This window comes from Squalius cephalus, assembly GCF_949319135.1.
Source record: "Squalius cephalus genome assembly, chromosome: 12".
Lineage (NCBI taxonomy): Eukaryota > Metazoa > Chordata > Actinopteri > Cypriniformes > Leuciscidae > Squalius > Squalius cephalus.
In genome coordinates this window covers 2,912,587-2,937,169 of record NC_137133.1, presented here as the reverse complement: position 1 = coordinate 2,937,169, position 24,583 = coordinate 2,912,587, and the positions used below count along the sequence as shown (strand labels likewise).

General features: G+C 37.4%; 2 protein-coding genes across 3 annotated transcripts in view; one reads left to right on the top strand and one right to left on the bottom strand.

The window, feature by feature from the left end:
• Positions 1-24,583, top strand: part of LOC307168033 (snake venom 5'-nucleotidase-like) — a 475,297-nt gene that overhangs the window by 157,805 nt on the left and 292,909 nt on the right. The window lies entirely within an intron of this gene.
• The window catches only part of rngtt (RNA guanylyltransferase and 5'-phosphatase), a 127,309-nt gene that overhangs the window by 54,494 nt on the left and 48,232 nt on the right, over positions 1-24,583 (bottom strand). The window contains exon 11 of the mRNA XM_079887572.1: positions 5,312-5,476. Coding sequence (XP_079743698.1) covers positions 5,312-5,476 — 165 coding nt within the window. The remainder of the gene's footprint in view (positions 1-5,311; positions 5,477-24,583) is intronic.

Here is a 24,583-nt window from a genome sequence, read left to right as displayed (position 1 = left end):
CAGACGTATTCATGATGAACAATGAACAGAGAATGAAATGTGGCCACAGAGCGGCTACTGCGATCATCGGGTGAGAATCTCTTCTTGCAGGAAATTTCTCATGTTAATTTCACAGAAAATGATCCACTTATCCCTCATAGACATGAGCAGGAACGCTCGGATAATTGTCTGATGGTCCTAATATTGAACTGTAAGGCCTTTGTAAGAAAGCAGGAAAAAGGCATTATTGTTTTTTTCGACAATAAGTGGGCACTTATTGACACATATTTGCTTGAAGGAAGATAATGCACTGGTATGTGGTGTATTTACTGAAGTGCTGCCGAGGACTCTGGTATTTATTTTAACCTTGTATTTTTTCTTTTCTTTTTCACTTTTTTATGTTTATTCTTTATTTATTTACTTTTCATTATTAATGTTATAAGTAAATGTCATGTAACACTGTTTTTTTTTTTAAAGTTCAATAAATACATTTAAAAAAGAGAATGAATATAACCATAACTCATTTGTTTACACGCAAACTCCACAGAATAAGCTAGCTTTTAAATCTGAAATTACTCGATTTTTCTGCATTCTGTGCTTTATAATATAATACAAATGTATCATCAAAAATGGTGTCTAAAGAAATGAATTCATAAAACTTCAACAATGCAAACAGTCTTTTAAAATGTAATTGCATTTATTCAGCAGAATAAACAAAAACATGTTCACTGCAAAAACTCTTTAAAGTTGTAAATGAAAAAGATTATTGGTAAGGTTAGAAAGCACTCGGTCTTGCTACTTTAAAATTTAACATTTAATTCAATGTGTTATGTGGCGTTTGTTTGAATTGATTTGAAATTTACAAGCAGTTATTATTATTACTTTGAGAAGAACAATTTACTGCAGTAATATATTTCTTTCACTTCTTTTTTAATTAAACTTTAGTGAAGACCTTTGAGTTTCTGTGTGTATCTGAGAGTTTTTCTCAAATGAAATGGTGAAATGCGGATGAAGTGCCTCTGAGTCGCTCTGCAGATGAAAATGGGGTCTAAAGAAATGAATTCATAAAACTTCAACAATGCAATCAGTCTTTTAAAATGTAATTGCATTTATTTGGCCAAAAAAGCTGCACAAGACAACATGAATAATGCAAAAACGGACTTTTCAAAGTGGTAAATAAAAAAAGATAATCCAATTTCAGTCTTTCTACTTCAAAATTGAACATTTAATTCAATGTTATGTGGCGTTATTTGAATGTAATTGTGACATTTACAAGCAATTATTATTATTACTTTGAGAAGTACAATTAACAGTACAACAGTAATATATTTCTGTCATTTTTTCAAATTAAACTGAATTGTAGCAACCTTTGAGTTTCTGTGTGTATCTGACAATCAACTGAAAGGTGAAATGCTGGTGAAGAAGCTCTGCAGATAAACAGTGTGTTCATGTCCTCATATGAAACACCACAAGCGTCACGTGTGTTTTGGTGTAGTAGACCAAACTGAGACACGCAGAACATGCACCTGAACGTCCACATATTGTATCGAATACGTCTCAAAAGTTTATCATCAATATTGTGGATTTATTTTCTGATAAATATCGATCATTTATCAGCCAGTTCTCGTATAGGGGACAGACATGTGTGTGTTAAATGTCTGAATCTTTTCTCCTGGGCAATGAGGGTGGAAACGTTCAATAGTTTGAACTAGAAACAGCCGAGTTGTCAATTAAAGTTGAAGTCAAAACCAGACCCAGATCAATAGCAGAGCCCCTAAAGACCATCAACAGAACTAGTCTCCTTAAGGCCCACATCCAGAACCAGACAAAGAGCTGTCGGTCCGAGAACGAAGATGGATGTTTAAATGAACTGAAAACGGGCACAATACAGAATATATTGCAATTTGTTGTCAATTGTCTGCAACTTGAGAGCTGTCTGTGTGGTGAATGTCCCAGCCAGACTAACGTTTGAAGGGAATACCGTCTTTTAGGGGTGTCGAAATGTATCGTTTCTACTAGGGCTGGGCAAAAAATATCGATTTCTCGATTTTAATCGATTCTCATTTTTACGAAACGATGTCGATTCTTAAATCCCAAGAATCGATTAGTCATCCTGTTTTCAGTTGATGAATGAATGGAACATTGTTGCGCGCATCCAATCCAATAAATCGCAATCATCTTTGTGCTTTGTTATTATTCATATGAAACAAAGTCTCAGATTTCAAATTACGTCCATTTTCTTACGAAATTCAAAAACATAATTAACGTTTTGGCGCTGTGGCGTGAGATCGCTCTGGCTCAGCTCAGCTCAAGAGAAGCAGCAGCGCGGAGCGCACGTGATCTTCCTCCGCCTTAATAACACCAGTTACAGCGCGAAATAAACATGAATGAGCATCTGAAAGTGTGTTAAAAGATAGAGTACAACTTATCGAAGTCCGTATCATGTCACATGGAATCGCTCAATCACTGTTTCAACCGTGGAAAGACGTCAGTAAACAATGTCATGTAACGTCACATTTACCTCAGAAAAAACATATCCAGTGACCATAAACTCGTTAGTCAGCTACAAAAATGTACTCTAGAGAGGAGCATTTTGTTAAATATATGCACCCATTACATACATTATAATGTTTAATGTTCTTCAATATTTAATGCATGTTTGAATAAATCTGGAAAGTTTTTTATGACAGCCACCATTTAAATTTTTATATAATTTCATATAACTTTATTATTATAAAAATAAATAAAAGTGTATTTTAAGTGTTTGTATCCAAATCAGTTAATTTTTACCTTCAATATTATAGTAGGCTAATGAAGCCTATAGGCTACAACTGACTCCCAGTTACAATAATAGTTAAGAGATTTGTTTTCCTTGAGAAAATTTGCAATGTATTGTACCTGATATCCAAAATAATCGATATTGAATCGAATCGAATCGTAATCGAAATCAAATCGAATTGCAAGCTTGTGAATCGAAATCGAATCGAATTGTGAAATTTGTGTCAATACCCAGCCCTAGTTTCTACGATGCATCGCGATGCAGACGAGGACGATTTGGTATCGGTTCAGTAATAGACCATAACTGATTATAATGTACTGGTGCTTTTCTGACGTCATTTGTCGCGTACGTGCTTTGTCGCGGTAGCATACAATGGCAGAGTGAGGCGAGACGCGAGTGCGAGAAAATTAAAAATGCTCCAACTACTTTAAAAGCCTACATCTGGGCACATTTCTGCTTTTATGAACAACCTGGTAAGCACGACCTGCAGAAGACACGCGCTGTGTGCGCTCATGTCACGCACAAACAGATGCAGGAGGTAATACGCAGGGTTCCAATTATGATTTCATCTTTGTGGGGGTCTCTTTAAAAAAAGAAAAAAAAAGTAGCTTATGAGCAGGCGCGGTGTGTAGCTTACTAATGTAAATAAATAAAAATGTTTAATAAAAAAGCGTTGCTAACACAATTCAATTTAAATAGTACATTTGGCTTAATTTGTTGTTTAATGAGGTCTAATATATGTTGTTTTTCACGTGAATAAATAAATAGACTCGACAATTTTAAGTGTGTATTTAAGTGGTCCAGTGGCAGAACTTTTGCAAAACCGATTATGTTTATCAGTGGTTGTATATCAGGCAGGGACACGTTTGTGTGCATAGATATATATACACTAGATGTCACCTCGTTCCAATGAACTGCCGTAGCCAAGGCGGCATCTATTGTATATATCTATGCACCAGTCTGCGCACACGTCACACAGCAGGAAGCGCCCGCGCCTTCAGATCACTCGGACGTGGCTGTCTACAAAAGGTAAAAACGATATAAATACTGTTCGTTTTCTCACACAAACCGCTCGTTTTGTGTCTTAGGCCATCAATGTGTACTTACGATGGGGAATTGTTTAATTTGGACGATGGGGAATTGTTTTAATTTGGACTCTGTGCATGCTCTTTGAGACCGTGACCACAGACCTGCATTATATGACTGACAGACAAGAACGGTTTGACCTAAAAATATCAAAATTGAAACTACTGCGGAAAAAAAGACACCTACATCTTGGATGCCCTTGAGGTAAGCTAAAACATATCAAAATTTAATTTCAAAGTGAACTATCCCTTTAAGTCACGCTACAGTAGTCTGAAGGAAAAAGTGCTTTATTTGTGATTTTTTATTTTATGATTTTTAGAGACCCCCACAGCCACAGGTGTATGATTTTACTGCTTTCATGGGAGCTCATCCTCTCTCTATGGGAGCTCAGCTCCCACTGGCTCCCACGTAATTCGAACCATAGTAATACCACAAACTTGATAAACCACGTTAGCCATTTTCACCCCCAGCTGTTAACGCCTGGCAGAGTCTGACTGCTTTAGAGATGCGCGGATGAGCTCCAACCTCACCCGAATCCACGGCCAAAAACAAATCATCCACCCGCCCCAATAATTTTCTCTGATTTAAGTATCCGCACCCGATGGTCAAATTACAATTATTCTGTGTTGTTACGCGTGATTATAAATGGATGATCGTCACCTTCAAGAGCGGACTTGGCGACGGTTGATGCGCGCATCTTTAATGGTAACATAATACACTGATTAATGAGCGCTGCTTTTAAATGAACATTTCTTTAAAACAAAATTTATTTGACAGATTTTTTCTTTTCTTAATGGCATAAACAAGCTTTACTCCCTTGAAACTTAAACTGGAATGTCACTGTTTCTGGCACTGCGACTTCCCGAACAGGCGAGCACACACACACATGCGCGCACACACATCACTTTTGAAGTAAAATTGAAAATTGAGGATGCAGTGCATCGTGATATCGAATTGAACTGAATCGATGACATGATACCCGTAATCAAACCGAACCGTGAGACCAGTGTCCGTTCACACCCCTACCGTCTTTAGTACACCGGAAACAGTCCTGCCAGAACCTAACCATTACACCAGAGGAATACCCAGACAAGCGCTTCAGACAGGTGTAACAGGTGCTGCTATTCAGTGGATTATTCTGTGTTTTCTGAGCTGCGACCTTCAAAAGTTTCAGATAACTTCTGAGAGAGCATCAGAGAGAAGCTTTCAGTGAACAATACCTTTGCACTGCACGGCTACAGTGTGTTTTACCTCACAAATGGATTCAAAGCAGATTCACAGAGAACACGGTTTCACAAAGCGACTGTAGCAACTGCATGAGATGTTCAGATAGGATGGTTGCTAGTTTACGAGGTTACTAATGTGAATAACCTTATAGTATATGTGTTCAACCATGGACTCTTAAGTGGTCTGGTCTTCACATGCTCTTTCACAACACAGCCGGTACAGACGGTTCGGCATGAATACCTTGCGTGCAGCGTGGATGTCGAAGAAAGGCTTATTCCTGACGCTGAAGGGCTCGCTGGCTTTATCAATCTGTCCCAGCTTCATTTTCTCGAACCGTGGGGAGATGATCTCCTTCTCGATGCACAGCAGACGTCTGTTAAAGTCACACTGACCCACGGGCTGACCCTGAAAAACACATCACACAGTCACAGCTCAACAGATTCCACATGACTAGCTCCACACTTAAAATAAATCAATTAATAAGATGATTAATCCAGTTTGGCTTTTCCAGTTGTAATTTGCAATGCCAGAAGATAACAAGATGTAACCCTGTAACCCCGATTTTACGTCAACGTGTCAATTATTCAGCCTTGTGGTTGAATAACACTATTACTCATCCATATTAATATATTTGACGACTACTTTTGAAAGGTATCTTATTCTACAGTTGTGCTCTCATGATGGTAGTCAAGGTGTCTCGCACTTAGGTTTTCACGACCATCTTACACTGTTTTGTGTTTCTGTACATGACACCTGGATTATAATTAGCAAACCTCTGTGTGTAGTTGATTACAGTGTGGCCTATGTTGCTTAATACTGAATGAGTCCTGTGTACATGTGGTTACGATGACAAATTTCAGGACGAGATGTTTTTGCAGCTTACATCATGTACTAAACAGGCATGAGACAACTGTCACGTCTTAACTAGCCACGACCAAGGAAAATAACAAGTGACAGGACATGGATTCACAAACAACTCTTAGGAATAAAATGATTCACTATAACAAGGGAGAAGCATGAGTAATCTGACCAGTGTTGGGTAACACATTACAAGTAACGTAATCAGATTACTTTTCCCAAGTAACTAGTAAAGTAATGCAATGTACAACATGTTACTTTTTTCAAATAAGTAACGCAAGTTACTTTGTTTTCCCATGTGATGACTGACAGCTCTCCTGTCCCCATGCTGAGAGAAATCGTGAGTAAGTGCAGAGGTGTTGTGTGCGCTGAGTGAACATGATGGGTATTGTAGATATAGACTAATCTTACTTCAGTATCCCTCACATGCAAACTCAGAATATTATGCAAACCTGCAGCAATTAATATCTTAAAGAATACAAATATACTTTATGTATTTAATATCACTTTATTAAGTCTTTGCTGCTGACCTTCGATGATCCTGTTCAACCAGACTAATAAGCAAAAGTAACTCTAAATAAACATCACATGTGTGTTTCATTTTTGTTTTTATTGCTCAATTAAGAGTGTTGAACTTTCTTTTCCTGTGTCTGATTCACCAGTGAATGATGATCATGCGTCATGTGACTTGTTGCTGAACTCGAAATTCAGTAACAACTCTAAAAAAAGTCTTGTTTTTAATGTTTTAATTGTTACAGTATAATTTTGAGCAGCGCTCAGCACACAGGAGAGTATGTGCTCAGGAAAACTAGAGAGGCAACCGACTCTCGTCAGAAAGCTGAGGGGCAAATGGTGTGCGCACTTATTATGATTTATTAATCTGATGGCAGCTCATAATCCGCGGGTCGGGCGGGCCAAGTAATGAAAACATAACATTCCAATTGCTGACAAAAAATGTTGAATCAACTTAACTACAAAAGATTTGTTACAACGTAGTAGCACCTCTCCAGAAAACAAATAATGTCAAGTTGACTCAACTAAACGTTTTTTGTTTTTTTTATCACAGACAACTTATTTTCAGTTCGTATAACTGTCAAAAAGTCAAAAAGAAAAAGTTAGGGGAAATTAGGACTACAATTTTTTTTGTTGTTCAAGCTTACATTTTTTTTACAGTGTGAAGAAATTTTTTTCACTGAAAAAAAAAAAAAAGAGTTTAAATATGTAATTCTGGTGATAAAAGATGAGTTTTATGGGATACAATTATTGACTTCAGGGAACCTTAAAAATACATTTTAGAAATTTCTTAACTTTTTAACAAGATTTTCAATGAATCCAGCCCCAGACACAAGCTATGTTTACATCCACCAATGTTTTTATGTGCAATGTGGGATATCACATTATAAATAAATAAAAATAAAAACGGATGGAAACACCAATTCCAAATGTGCATAAAAAATTAGGTGGATTATTTTTGTATCTGATAAGATAAGCATGATAAGCATTTCAAACGTTGGTTTAGTGGCTCTAAAAAAACGCCTGAGTCACAGTCTGTGATCAGAATGATTTGGTTTAATTCCTCCCAGAAACGTCTCACACGATTGTGTTCCTGTAAGACTGAAAATTCTGGTTGGGGTCTGAGGCAAAGGGCCCTGCTAGCTAATTAACATTCGACCTCCTCCATACAGGAAGTGAGGTTCACTTCCTCTCAGAAACAACGAAGAACTCACACAAGAACATGGTTTAATGTGAATGTTTATCATTGACTGTTATGTTTTTGGTGTCATTTGAAATGTCTCAAAGTGAGTGGTACAGATATCTCATATCCAGATAGATAAAATAAAAGGAAGTAAAGTTTATAGAAGTTTAGAGAAAACTGGTCCAGATAATGCCACCCCCCTTTTGTTGAATAAGAAGCCATTTTGAGGGTGGTCTCCCCCTTCCCCCATGTCACCTGGTCAAGGGGATAAAGGAAGGTGTGCTCCGGCTCTCGGGGGTTCTTGGCTGGACACGACTGGAATAGGTGGTCTCTCTCCCTCTCTCTCTCCCTCTCTCTCTCTCTCTCTCTCTCTCTCTCTCTCTCTCTCTCTCCTCTCTCTCTCTCTCTCCCTCTCTCTCTTTCTCTCTCTCTATCTCAGGTGCAAGCTGGGTAAGATTATTTGGTGTAACCAATGTATAACCATGTACTAGATATTTGAATTGATTGTGGAATTGATCTCTGATATCTGAAATATTAAATTGTAACGTGATTATTCTAACTGATTTTGACATTGTTCATTTAATGGTTAAAAGGAATAGTCAAACATTCGCTCACTTTTAGTGAGGCACAGATATTATTAAAACTTTTCATTTATGGAGTCAGATGAATTAACGATTAAATACATATGATTAATGTATTACAAATTTAACCAACCAATACTTTGCATGAGTGAGGACAGAACACATGATACCTTCCCCGTGTATTGGCGAACCGGCAGATTGGACCAATATAGCGGGCCTTACAAACATCCGAACGCAAGAGAACATGACGGCGTTTATTGCGGTTAGTCTGCTGCTCTGAGATACAATTCATTTGAAAAGAAAAAAAAGCCACAGTTTCTTCCCCAAATGCAGCAACAGATATTTTGTGCCACTTTTCCAGGAAGTGACGATTTTGTTCTCTTGAACACATGGGATGGAAACTGTCCTTTATTTGCAAATGTTTTATGCAACAGTCCAATTTTACGCATAAGTTACATTCGTAACTTTGAATGGAAACACAAACACTTGACATGGCATTTTCGCTGTCAGCGTGGACAAACAAGTGACAAAGATGTCTCTTCTAAGAGGACACTGAGTGACAAACCTGCAAATCCATTGATTTTAAAAGTCGCAAACTTTTGTGTCAACAGACTCTGATATTGGCATTAGTTGACCAATGACAATTTCACAGTTTGGGATCACAATTTGCTGTATTCCCACTTGGTTTCAAAATGACCTGTCACTGTACAAACCCTCATAACAGATTTTCCCCCATTTCTTAACATCAAACTTAAAATGTCAAACTGTCTTTAGTGTGTAGGTCTCTGGGTGAACCGGGGAGCTTAAACGTCATGTCTACAGTGCTAAAAAAACCTTGTATTTGAAAAGATCAGGGGAAATTGGATTTATCTTGATATGTTCCCTTCAAGTGCGATCAGGGAACGTGTTGAAGGAACAGACGCCGTGTGTATCCGTGCATCAGGAGCTCTGGATATAATCCAGCTCTCTCTCTTCCCATCACGAATGAGCCAGCCGTCTCCATGGAAACATCTCCACATAACGCTCTCCGGTCTCGGACACATCGCAGCGCTCCGATGGGATCCCATCCACGTCACCGCGACTAAACCAAAGCTTCACCTCATCACTTAATGCCGCAAAAAAGGCTGAGACTCGGTTAATCAAATGGATTTGAAGCGATCTATAGAAGACACGTCCAGTGGAACAGAACATCTGACCAGTTCCCGATCCTGAACCCATTCATCCCGGTGTAGACAGAAGACTTGTGTATTACACACGGACAACACTCTTATCTCTTTAGGAAGCTTCTCTCGGGTCACTTTGTAATGGAACGAGTGACTCATTTAACTCTGTATTTGATGCACGACGGACTGCATTTCCATATATATCCTGCAAATGATCCATGCAAATCCTGCATGTTTTATGATGCACCAACATTAAAAGTGATGGCAACACTTTCTATGAATTCTATAATGAATTATAGTCCCATTTATACTTATTTATAAGTATTACTATTCTATAAATATATTTATAAAGACTGTACACTGCATTATAAGAACAGGTAGCCTATAGTTACATTTATGTTATTTGTATAATTCCTTATAAGTCATGCATTTGCTTTTTTAGTGTGCATGCTCATAATCCACTATACACTGATTTATAAATGATCAGTTATAAAATAGTTCCCGAGACACTTGTTTGCTGTACAAATTAGTTATCAATTATGTATCTAATGGCTAAAGTTTGCATTTGAGGTAATGAATGATAATTTTGATTTGTTAAAATCTTTTGCTTATAGCAGTTTGGAATTATATTTAACAAATATTGTTGTAGTGTTTTGCTAGTATATACATTTTTAAAAAAACAACGATTTGTATTAATGATTTCTGTGTTTTCCCCATTGTTTCATTACAGGAATTATTGTTCATTAGTTACATTTACAAGTAAACAACTTAAAAAGTATAATGAGAACATCTTCATGCTTCCTTAACATTTGCTTTAGGAAAATTGCATCCTATATTTTCACTTTACTTAATACAGTTACTAACCTCTATCAATGCATCATTGATGGCTTTATCATTCACAATAAGTATGTATAAGAACACAACACAGCTAATAACAACAATATATTCACTTATTTGACAGATATAAATCTGAATGACTAAAAAGTAATTGTAACTATAATAGAATAGCCGTATGGTTCCATGAATTTAATTATAAAATGCAATGCACTGACTAATTCATCCTTATAAATCAGTGTATAATGGATTATGAACATGCACACTGAAAAAGCAAATGCATGAAAAATAATATAAATGTAACTATAACTGTTCTTAATGCAGTATAGGTCTTAATGAGTCTTTATAAATAAGTATAAATGGAGCTATAATTCATTATAAGTATGGTCTTCATAGAAAGTGTTACCAAAGTGATTTCTCCTCAATCTGTAAATGTTTCCCTTGTAATATGTGTCCACAAATAGAAACATAAAAGGTAGGTTTTTGGGGAAGAGATGAGAGTAGACGGAGAGACGCCAAAGAGCGAGATATAATTTAGCAGCAGATATCTTCCAAAACCAGCCACCATAAATTTTACATCTTATTTGCAATTTTCCAATTTCCCAGTTCCCTATCACAGGAGCAGACGCACCGCAGCCTGACTCTCTGCGGCAACTCTCAGACTCAAACTGAGGAATAAAGCGCTCGTCTATATTCGAGACTCTCCAGACGTACACATTCCACATCAACAAATATACGAAAGCTTCTATAAATCCAGAGCCTGGCAGAATAATGGAAACATTATGAGAAAAAGCAATTTAACCCAATAAGATTCAAAGGTGAATCATATTAGATAAGCAGAAATGTCAGCATTAAAGACTACTAGCACTTCCATTCCCATTTCCTCTGTTTCCAATGACAATGTAAATGATTTTGTGACAAACAAATGTCACACTGCATTTGTTTACGAATAACATGCTTTTTGAGAACTTTTTTTTTTTTTAAATTGTTACGAAAACTTGGGAGTCGATTTTCTGCCCCAGTGGAAATTTGTGGAATGGGCTCAGATTGGGAAAGGGCTCAGATTGGGAATGGGCTCAGATTGGGAATGGGCTCAGATTGGGAATTGGCTTAATGTCAGCAGAAGAAAGAATGACAGGTGCATTGGTTACATAAAGATACTCATTTAATAGGTCATGACACTATATGCCAGATGTGTCAAACTGAGGTTAAAGTTCACCTACAGGGATGGGACGGACTCTTACCAGAGATCTGCTAAACGTCAGAAATAACAGAAACGTCATGTTCATCTCCGTGAACCATGACTCTGTGGCAGAAACAACAAGCCTTGAGCTCCACAAGGCCAGAATCTGCAGCAGACTGTCACTCACTCATCTCCAAAGGAAACACACAGACCTGTATCCTGTGTGTGTGGACAAATCAACGGATGTCTTCAACCCATCAGATCTGCAGGCTTTATCTCTCCTGAAAGCCTGTGTGCATTGACTTGATTTTCTGTATCTTTATGTTATCACACGATATTCTGGTGTATATGTCGTTCAGTGTGTTAAATGTGTTTCTGAACAAATATTCAAAGGACGTGTAACAGGAATGGCCATGTTACGGCGGATCTGCCAGATCTGAGAGAATGACCGAGGACTCGCGGTGTTTGGTCTGTTGGGCGTCTGGCCAGAGCTCTGAAGTGCCATACTGAGCATTTGGTTAAATCCAACCATGACACACACAACCGACAAGAGAAAACATTTTATTTCCCAAACAAGGAGAATTAACAGTAGATGTTAACAACTGCTATCTTTAAGTCCCCCTATAGTGAAAATCAAGCTTTTAATGTAGTTTGTAGTTTATGTCTATGTGGTGTTTTAAAGTGATTTAATACAAACCATGTGCAAATTCATAAGTCGACAGCATTGCTGAGTATTTCCTCCTTAAAACTGCAGTGAACCAAAGACAGTCTCAAAAACACGCTTTGAAATCGCTGGTGTTTCTGACGTCACAAACTACCTTGTAACCAATCAGATCAACGTGTGATCGTCAACCAGTGGATCTCTGAGCTGAGTGAGTGAGTGGAGGCGGGGCTCATTTGCATATTCACAGAACCGCGAATACTAAATGAGGCAAGGGTGTCGAGTTACAGTCAAGCTATTTTAAGGCATGAAGAATTTTTTTTTCAAGGAAAAAACTTTTAAATATGTAATTTTGGTGATCAAATATGAGTTTTAAGGGATAAAAAGATTGACCACAGGGGGACTTTGACAGTGGTGCTTTTCAATGACACGACCGGGGCATTTCTGTGTGGTTACTGAGGTGTTGTTGGATGTTTTCTGCACTATAGACACAATCTACACAATATGGCTGAAGCCCCTCCTTCAGTCTGAAGTCTAGGTTTTTTTCCAACCATGTTACAATCTGGAAGGAGAAAAATAAGTCTAATCACTTGGAAAAGTTACAGCACAAAACTCTCATCAAACGCACAATTGAATGTGAGATTCACGTCCGCAGACACAGCTCTACAGGCGTGCTTGAGGCAACAAATGAAGCACTGTATAAAAAAGCACTTATAAGCTATGGCAAAGCCGTTTTTGAAAAATATACATTATCTTTAAATGACATACACTATCGTTCCAAAGTCTGAGGTCTGTATGATTTTTTTTAATGGTTTTGAAAATAGTCTCTTCCGAGGTTCCATTTATTTGATAAAAAAAACAGTAAAAACAATAATTCTGTGAAAAATTTTAATAATATAAAATAACTGTTTTGTATTGTAACAGATTTTTGAAAGTAATTTATTCCTGTGATCAAAGCTGAATATTCAGCATCATTACTCCAGTCTTCAGTGTCACATGATCCTTCAGAAATCACTCTAATATGATATTTTGAAACATCAAGAAACATTTCTGATTATTATCAATGTTGAAAACAGTTGTGCTGCTTCATATTTTTGTTGAAACCATGATTCTTTGATGAAAATAATATTTAAAAGAACAACATTTATTTGAAACATTGTGGGTTTTTTTGTAACATTGTAAAAGTATTTATGGTCACTTTTGGTCAAAATGATGTCCTTCCTGAATACTATTATTATTATTTCATAAAAATATATATATATTACTGACCCCAAACCTTGAATAGAAGTGTATATAGCCACTATTTCTTGTTATAGCTCTATTACAGTTTAATATTTTTGCTGACTAAAACATTACTTTCTTAAAAATTTGGCAGAATTGAGTAAAATTGTCTAAAATGATTATGACTTGATAAAATGCTGACAAGAAAATGTGGACCTTTATATATATAAAAAACAACAACCTATGACTAGAAAAACAAATCTGTGAACATGTTAACACCAATAAATAACTAAATAAAGCTGCTGCTTCCTTCAATAAAGTATTTGGATTTGTCGTTACACCCAACCCACATAAACATGGTCAAACCCTTTATATGTTCCAATGTTTTGGCATAATTGTTCAAAATGACAATAATTTATGCATTAAGAACTCACCCTCCCCCTACACTAGAGCACTTTACTATATTTAATGAATGATGTGAGACAAGTTACCTTACGTTTAATACATAAGGTTAATGGTTTGTTGAAATCACTGACTCTTAAGTAATAATAAAGCTTCCCATGGCAGTAAGTGAATTAAAAGTACATTTAAACAAGCATTACATTTAAATAATCCTGTGGTTTTCAATCCGGTCCTGTAGACCTACCACGTTCAGTCTATCAGTCCAAATCTGATTTTCGTGCAAATCTAATTGAAATCCTATCAGATTCAGCAAGTGTGAACAGCAAAAATTCTTACGAAATGCGATATTTACAAATCCTTCTCGAGCTACATTCATATGTGGTTTGAAATCCTATTCAAATTGTATTTCTGGAAATCAGTTTCAGTCTGACTGCTCTGATCGGATTTCGTGTGACTTTCATCATTACCATAGAAACCAATGCAGATTCTTCAGCAAATGAAAGAGCTTCTCGGGAGTCGGGACACACAAATCGGATCTGAACAGTTGCGATACACAATGTGAACAGTCAATAATCTAGATCAGATTTTAGGGGTGTAACAATATATCATGTCACAATATATCGCAATACAAAAGTGCATCTATATGTATCGTGGATAGTGATCTGTATAGTGTATAATTTACCCCAAATTAAAATTACTGTGAAAAAATTCAAGTTTACAGAGTTTTAGTGTCAGTACTACATTAAACTACAATATATAGGCTAATGTTGAATATAATGTATAATAATGCAATGGGGGAATATTTGTGGGTCCTGATAATGCCAAATGTCTTGCTTTCAGTAAAAAGTGGCTTACATTATTTTAAATATATCTAGTCTGTGACAGAGTTCAAGCATATTCGTCAAAAATAATTCAGTATTTTCAGCTTCAGAATCATGAATATTGTTATTCTGGTGTTTCTATTGTCCTGTGCATTGGGTCCAGGCTTATTAATTTACACCCACAATGTAAAATCAAATTTAACATTTTAATCAACAGTGTATTTTTTTTTAACATATGTCTTGGAGTACCGCGATAAAATCATATCGTGAGTTCAGTCTGGTGATATGTATCGAATCGTGACATGAGGGTATCGTTACACCCCTAATATTCCAATCGGATACACAAATATTCGGATTTGGACTGACAGTGTGAACATGTCTTCCTCATCTAACTCCTGATTCAGATCGCTCCGTGAACTGAACTGATTGTGTCGGATAAGAGAGACAAACAAAATGTGCAGAGCGGTGGGTCGCCAGGACCAGGATCGAAAACCACGTACATAATCAATACATTGAAATGGTGAATTTTGATTAGTTGCAAACAGCAGTCAGCAACAGTAAAAGTAGGTCTCAGGTGACATTATCTGATGATATCTTTGTAGAGCCAAGCAAACACATATATCAAATCAAACCACCACAGTTCTGGCACAGCAGAGACCATCTAATAGAGGAGCATTTTGCTGGAAACCATACTGGGATCATCCACACATGAACTCACTGACCTTCTTCAATACACCTGAGGTGTAAAAGAACTGAAAGCCTCACAGAAACATCAAACTGTCAGCTGTGTTAGTCTGCTAAGAGGAATTATGTTGTGAAATTTACATTCGGCACTAATTTCATGGGCGTGTTTGCACTGTTACTTCATTTGCATATTTCCTTTAGTGAACCAGGGGATAAAACAACTCCAACAGTGCGTGAAAATAACACTAACAGCAGGCTCAATCCATCCAGGAGTGTAATAAGGAAAATAAAAGACAGGACTATTAACTTTCATTTCTTCTACATCCCAGAGGCCACAAATCATCACAACAGGAATGGAGTGTAAGAACCGGTAGGAAACTTTAAGCCTAAATCATCAAGAAAACACAAAGAGCTTCGGTATTTTAGAGTAAGTGCAGTTCATTCGGTATTGCTGGGCCAGAGACTGCCAAATGAAGCAGAACATCAGGGCCCCGGGGAGCTTTGGTGCATTTAGTGGTGCTGACGCACTGAGTGCATTTACCACTCGAGACCCCACTACTATTTACAGAAATCTAAAATGTGCCTCCCAAATCAGCTTTTTCCTCGGTTTTTTCTTCTAAAGCCAGTCGCTTATCATACAGTAGGATGAGGGGTGTTCAGTGCCATGTGGTGTGTTCGAAAGGCAAAGACGTTGTGTTTGAACACCAGAAACGAAAGTATCTCTGGGCTTTACAAGATTAGATGCCAGATGGCAAAACACGGCCGAAGCTGATGCTGTGCGTCTGCCTCGCTAGCCGTCTAATAAGATGCATCTCAATCTAAGATGGTGGAAGTGTTGAACGATTCTAGTCCGGTCCAAATGCAAATCTGACGGCAAATAATCATCAGTTCACAAGGAAAGAGTGTTTACATGATGTACTGTTTTCTTACAATGAGGACTAATCTAGTCATCACTGGATTTGACATGTTAGCTATATTCATGACACTGGATCTCTAATTTACTCTAACTTTCTCTATTTTAACATTTTCCATATATTCTACTGTTGAAGTTTAGAATAACTGAAATAGTTTTTAAAGAAACCAATTCTTCAGGGTTGCATTAAACAGATTCGAATCATAGACTGATTACAAATGACTATATCAAATAAATTCTGTTCTTCAAAAAGAAATCTTCCTCCTCTTGAGCAGATATGAAGCAGCACAGCACCACATTAGCATATTTTAAGGGTAAGATTATATAATGTTTTCTTAAGAGACTGGAGTAATGGCTGCTTTGCCATAACAGGGAAAGATTGGATTACATTTTTTTTTTTAAACATCAATCATTTTTTAATCATTACTAATGTCTTTGGCTGTATTGTTTAACAATTAAATGCTGCTACATAAAACAGAAGTATGAATTTCCTCGATCCAGACTCTTGAGCCGTTCACACACAACACAGTTTTCCCCCCATTGTTTTCTAGGTAAACGTGCCCTAGACAAACACCTTTCACTGTTACGCTTGTGTTTCGCATCATCTTGCATTTTTAAAATGGCGTGTCAAATTAAAAGAGGTTGAACTTTTAAAAAAGCGCATTCAACTGCCCTGTTTCATGTTTTTAAATGTGTGAATGGCCCCTATGTATTTCTATAGGCTAATATGCTATAAGTTTAAACCTGTGTAAATTTAAGAGCTATCATTATTGTTGTGGTGAATCACATACTCTGATGCACTGTATGATAAGGGTGTCACGATCGATCGAAATCGATCGAAATTAATGCTCAATCTCGATTATCGAATCAAAAAATGGAATCGTCGATGCTGTCACGCCCCCATGTCACGTCAGCTCGGCTTGCCAAGCGAAAATAAAAACACACGTGAAGTGCCAACTCTCACGCATTCACCGTGAGTCACACGCAATTGACACTTTTCACACGCTCTCACGCCACACATCCATTTTCTCACGCACAGAAAAATCGCGAGGCAAAGAGGACACGGAGACCGACAGACTAGAGCAGGTTACTTTATGATATAAAAAAAAATCTCAGCTCTCAGATTATGTCAATTTTATTACAAAATTCAAACAATAAATACCGCTTTGGCGCTTGTACATGTTACGTGACAGATCCCTAGCGCACGTGACCCGATCATCTCTACTAGCTAATAGTAAAAAATACGAACACTGTTGAAAGATACAGTACAACTTACCGAAATGTATATTCCTCATACATAATATCGATCAATCAGTGTTTTTCATCAGCGTGAAGAGGTCAATAACATAGCTGGAGAACAATTATGTCACATTTACCTCAGGAAAGCCATTTAATGACCATAATATAGGCTATAGCACATAGTTGGCAAGAAAAAAATAGCTATAGAGAGCATTTTGCTAAATATGTGTTCTATATTACATATTTATTATATTTTTTACTTATATCATTAAATAAAGTTGTTATTATAATAAAAACGCATTATATTTAATTATTTTTAACCTTAAATAATAGCCTACTGCCAGCTGATAGGGCTCTCTGTATGTTTACAGCATTAGGTGAGTTGTTTTTTTTCTTGAGACAAATTAGCCTATCTTGTGTAGCCTACCTAATATTTATCCAAATAATTCAATATTAAATCAATTCACAATAATTGAATTGAACTGAAATAATAAAAAAGTGTAGCTTACCTGAAATTGTACCATGTAAACATTGTAACATGTTGTCACTAAACCTAATAAAATTCAGTTTTTAGTTACTAAAATGTTAGTGACAATCACAATACACTTATTGTGATGCAATTTTTTTTACAATCAAACAAATCGAGAATCGAATCGAACTGTGACTTTAGAATCGAAAATGTAATCGAATCGAGGATTTGGAGAATCGTGACACCCTTACTGTATGATATTGTTTATGTGCAGATAACTCGACTTTGATTCAGGGTCAGTTTCCACCCAGTGTCCTGTGCATTCATCATTGTACTATCTAATAAAAAGGTCAAAATAATTAAATAAAAAATAAGAAGACTATCATATCACTTATGAATGCCCTTCGCAGAACAATATTTGAGTACAATATTTAACATTTTGAAAATTTCTCTTCTACCCACCAAGGCTGCATTTATTCAATCAAGTAATTATTGTGAAATATTATTACAATTAAAAATAACTATAACATTTATTCCAGTGATCAAAGCTGAATTTTCAGCATCATTACTCCAGTCTTCAGTGTCACATGATCCTTCAGAAATCATGCTAACATGATGACTTGATGATCAAGAAACATTTCTGGGCCCGGTTTCCCGATAACGCTCACTCTTAGCGCGCTAAGAAAGCTCGAAAGATATATCTTACCAAAGTTGTTTATGTTCCTAAGTGTGTTCCCCGAACCATACCTTAGAAAGCTGCTTAAGATATCCCTTCTTATGTGCGACGTTACCCGGCGCTGTCCGTGGCGATGCTGCTGAATTAGTTGATATCGATGGCTCGAGAATCAATTATTCTCTCGTGCAGGGACTGTTTATGTGAGAAAGCGGTGATCTTTACAAATGAAGCACTTCAGAAATAGTTGAAATTGCAATTTATTATGATTATTGGATATTATAAAAAATAATCCAAACTATAATAGCCTAGCCTACATATTTTAAAATTGTATCATATATTGCTGCCACAATAACCTTTTCAAAAATTTTACATGCTTTCATCTCTTTCCCATTTTTGTTCGCTGAGGTGGAGCTGCGATGAAATATTGTTCTTGTAAATACTTTCCAGCATTTCAGTAATAAAAGTTTACATCTTGCGTACGGTGCTCGGCAGTGATCAAAAAGGATTTAAACCGTGAATTTTGAATCTCTTGTAAACTCAGAGATGTGGATTCAGACGGCAATTAAATCACCACACGACCTGTTTGTCAAAAAACAGAAGGTACTAATTTGGCCAGGGATTTTTACGCGGGTTGGGTGAGAAAAACACTGATATTATGGATTCGGACGGCACTAAAATCACTGACTTACCCCTGTAAATGTTTAAAATACCGGACGAGCCCATGAGAAACAATATTAGCGTCCGAATAGGACTTAACTGACAGTAGCCTATGCTTTCACTGGCCTTTAAAAGCGCGTTTTAATTAAATTAATAATATTGTATAATAATATAATTAAAAATCTAACAACAATCAGTCTAATGACAATTTTATTCTTTGCATGAAAACACTTGAATTAGCCTAATTTAATACTGTCTGGGTGTATTAAAACTTCAGAATTATATTCATATAGACCTGCAACAGTGATAAGGTGAAGCTAAGGGTGGTCCAGACCAACCTTAGTGTGACTTACAGAAGATATACTTAGCGAACGAACGTTTCGGGAATCGTGCCATAAGGTTAAGAGAGAGGTTAAGGAATAGGTTAAGAACTACTTAGAGATAAGAACGCTTTAGGAAACCGGGCCCTGATTATTATCAATGTTGAAAACAGTTGTGCTGCTTCATATTTTTAGGCCTTTAGCACACATGATCACGGCTGCCATCACTCGACTGACACGATGACAGGGCCAACAGCCAGACATCGGAAGAATCCAGGCATCGCTTCCTCTCAAGTAACTTCTCTCCTGGATTTTGCCACTCCACCCTCATATTCATGTCAGTTATAGGACCTCAAAGAGAACGCAATGAGCTCAAGAGAGGAAAACGAGACGCAGCTTTCCTCTGCTGTTGGAAAATAACTGCTTTACACACGTCTTATTTTTTAAATTTGTTTTTTTGTAGTGTCAATTATTTCCTCATTTGAATTTTCCTGAGATGCCACTGCTTCCTTTCCTTCCTCAGAGATAACAGCCCTGCTCAGAAAACGGCATAATTATGTTGTTTAACTTTTGGAACCGGCTTTGTGACGCATGATTGTGATTCCTTAAAATGCCGTTTGGGGAGGCGGAGAGTCACAGAGACATTTAACAGAAGTCGAATCTGCACATATAATTGCCAGTTCTGTCAATGCAACCTGGTGTATTACAAGATTATCAAGATGATGTGTGAGAACAAATGATATATTAAAATCCACTATCCCTCAAGATCCCTCCTATCAAGATGCAACTGTATTTTTGGAAACACTGATTCATGAGAAGGCAGGGGTAACGTATCGCCTGCCAAGCCCAACAGGGACACACAAGAGAAGCAGACCTGCAACAGGCCAGAACACAGCATGAGGATTCACATGAACGACAGGACGTCTTGGCCAAGGAAAGAGTAACGCCACAATCCTTTGTTTTCATACCATATGCCACACGTCCAAGAGGACAAGCTTAACTCTTCACACTACAGGGGCTATTCTCTTGTCAATACAATGATGTGGTGGTTATATCTTACAAGTGAAATTTAGTGGAGCTTGACCTTGCCAAAGTCTCCACATTGTCTATAGTTTGCTTTCGGTTCAGTGTCGGGGTTTGGACGTTCATGCTCCGTGTTTTGTCTTTTGTTGGCCTGTCGCGATAGTCAATAAATCAATTAATCGCACGATAAAAAAAATGAGCTCGATAATTTTTCCGGCCGCGATAATTCCATTTGCATGCTTGTTTGTTTTCCTCGTCTCTCTCTCTCTCTCTACCAAATAGACTGGATGACCACTCTCGGTTCCTTAGTGTATAGGAGGAGTGAACTCTCTTGTCAGTTGCATGGTCTTTGTGTGGGGAGGCGGAGCCGCGGCGCTTGTCAGTCACATGGTCTTTGTATGGGAAAGCGCCGGCGGGACTGCTTGCGGCGACTGCCGGGAGAGAGAGAAAGACGCTAGTTGTGAGTTGGAGGGGAAAAAAAGAAAAAGATGGAATTGGTTTCGAAGCCAAACTCGACAGCGAGCCCGATCTCATGAAAATGCGTATCAATACCACGAATGTTATTTCTCGTGCCATTTATACGGCAAAAATAGTTTTTGCGTGCATATGATACGCACTTTATGTGTAATACGCATGCACTCCTCACCCCTAATCCTAACCAAGTATTTTCAGTGCGTAGCATACACGCAATAAAGTACGTCTCCGTCTTCCCGACAGTACACAATCACTCGGGCGTTTAGTCGACAAAGTAACAGGAGGACAGTGCAAAATGGTGTGATATGGCCTGTTGAGGCTTTTTTTTATTTGTTTACAAAGGTCCTAACCGGCAGTTTTGCCTGTTATCGAATGTATCACTATGCCTAATGTCTAAAGCCTAATGTTTAATATTTATTTATTTCTGAACATGAATTGCTAAATAAATGTTATTTTGACACACAAATGCAGTCAAAACTGTGTCTGCACTGCAAGCCAGCTGCGCACTGTGATGCTAGATAACTTTCACTCACCATTAGGCTACAATAAAAAAAAGCTGCCAGCAAACTCATTCATAACACAACACGATTGACAAGACAGACAGCAGCGACAGAAAAATGTGTCTAATGTTATGCGAGGGTGAAGGAGGATACACCAGCCTGCATCATCATAACCTGAGAGCTCACCGGTTACATACGGTCGCTGGGACGGTCAAACTCTTCAAATCAAACGGTCTTGTGCTATTGTGAAGACTCTCTCTAAAATAACCCCATAGTGCAAATAAAATAAAACAAAACATAGCACCATCTAGCATCCAAGTTGTATGCTTTTAAGTTTCTGTTATTGGCAAATTTACGCATCTTCCTAAAACAATATGAATATGATTCAGCACAGACATTTCATAACTGAAAAGACAAAGTACACTGTCGCCTTTGACTTGTTTATTAAGGTGAACAATAAAAAACATTAAAAAAATCTTACCAACCCCAAAAGCTTGAACGATTGTGTGTATATAAATAAATGTTATGGACATATAACCATCACCTATTTTTAACATTTGAAACTCAAAAAGGCTAAAACAGAATTTCACAAAGCCTCTTTTGCAGGGGAGTGAGAGAAGAGCATTTCTAGTTCAATAACCCATCCACAACACACTCGACCACTGCAGAGAGGAGCTACAGTAAACGCAACACACTCAAGAATCTCCATAAATCTCCAGCAGTGCTCGAAAAAAACATATTTTAAGAGACATATCTGCATTAGTCTTTAATGTACTCATATTTTAAATGAAAACATAATAAATAAAGTTGATGACACGTGCTTTATGCATACACGAGCACTATAACTGAATTAATTATTAGTCTTCCCAAGCATCACTGGACAAGCTCAATTAATGTGCCGTCTATATTTATCCACGGGTTGCCTGTGGCATCAATCTTAAAAATGAAGGATCAGCGTTGCATTTTTGGAAAAATGATCCTTTCGGTACGGTAACCAAGCAAGACGAATCCAAGCGTCCTGTCTCAAATGCACACCGTGTAGCCGATGATTGCCTGGATTTATTTAATGCGTACTGCACTGCAAGGAGCAGAAAATGATGCAAGACCATGCTAAGATATACTCTTTGATATACTCTTTCCCACTCAAAACTAAGATGAATGTCAATTATAACCTAAAATGAACTGAACTACACAATTTATAGACATCCAGTCAATATGAAATCAAAACGGACTCTATTTCCTATCCTAATACACATTCCTGGTCTTACTGTGAATGATTTAGCACTGCATGCTATTTCACAGAGGGAAAAAATAGGATAAATCTCAGAGTTTAAACTGAATTGTGGATTTTTTTCTTGATCCCATACTGCACTATCATAATAAAAGGCAAAAACTCCCAAAATTATTCTTTAAAGTGATGGCAGTTAAGCTCCATCCACACAAAAAATTTTATCAGCCTTTTTTTAAGCCACTACATCAACACCTCTCATAATGGGAATGGGGGAACGGATTCCTACAGCTGGTTTGTTTGCCGTCAGATTCATAATAAGAAAAATTGATAAACTCTGCACAGCTTCGATTTAGGGAGAAAACATTCATAGACAATCCTACCTTAAAGCTCCTCTGAAACAGTACGTGTTGTGAAAAGTGCTCTACAAATCTAACTTACTTCAACTGATTTCCTTTTCGCTTGATGTCACCAAGCAGTTTTTTTTTTGATAAATATTCCATTTCATGAAGAAATCACATTCTAGAAGTAAAATTGGCTGCATATGCCGTTTCATGGCCTATATGACTTTCTTTCTTCTGAGTATAAACACAAATATGTATGCAGTCAAGTTGATTTATGTGCTATATTTCAAGTATTCTGAAGCCATACAACCTTAATTTGGCTGAGAGGAAGAAGATTATCAATAAATTCAAGCCTGCCGTGTCTAAAGGTGCCATTTTTGACTGTAATCTACTTGCTAATTAAATCTGAGAGCTACAACGAAGAAGAAATAAAGTAGCCGTATTAAAGGGATAGTTCACTTTGAAATTAAATTTTGGTATGTTTTAGCTTACCTCAAGGGCATCCAAGATGTAGGTGTCTTTTTTTCCGCAGTAGTTTCAATTTTGATATTTTTAGGTCAAACCGTTCTTGTCTGTCAGTCATATCATGCAGGTCTGTGGTCACTGTCTCAAAGAGCATGCACAGAGTCCAAATTAAAACAATTCCCCATCGTCCAAATTAAACAATTCCCCATCATAAGTACACACTGATGGCCTAAGACACGAAACGAGCGGTTTGTGTGAGAAAACGAACAGTATTTATATCGTTTTTAGCTCTTATACACAGCCACATCCAAGTGATCTGAGGGCGCGGGCGCTTCCTGGTGTGTGACGTGTACGCAGACTGGTGCATAGATATATATACACTAGATGTTGCCTTAAAGACATTCGTTCCAATGAACTGCCGTAGCCAAGGCGACCTCTAGTGTATATATTTCTATGCACCAGTCTGCGCACACGTCACACACCAGGATGCGCGTGCGCCCTCAGATCACTTGGACGTGGCTGTGTATAAGAGGTAAAAACGATATAAATACTGTTCGTTTTCTCACACAAACCGCTCGTTTCGTGTCTTAGGCCATCAGTGTGTCCTTACGATGGGGAATTGTTTTAATTTGGACGATGGGGAATTGTTTTAATTTCGACTCTGTGCATGCTCTTTGAGACAGTGACCACAGACCTGCATTAAATGACTGACAGACAAGAACGGTTTGACCTAAAAATATCAAAATTGAAACTACTGCGGAAAAAAAGACACCTACATCTTGGATGCCCTTGAGGTAAGCTAAAACATACCAAAATGTTATTTCAAAGTGAACTATCCCTTTAACTACTTTTAGGATACTTTTACATTTTTATGGTGCCTTTTGTCCTTTTTGGAGCTGACCGTATCTTACACTAAACCTTTCCTTTAGTGTTTCACACAGGTTTGGGAAAGCATGATGGATAGCAAACAATGCCAATTTTAATTGCTGGGTGAGACACCTCTGTTCTTGCTCATTGTCATTTTGCATTAGGTCCACTGCCAGCAGTAATTATTAATTAAATAAAGAACAAACAGGACAGTGTTTTTGTCTTTGTTGTTG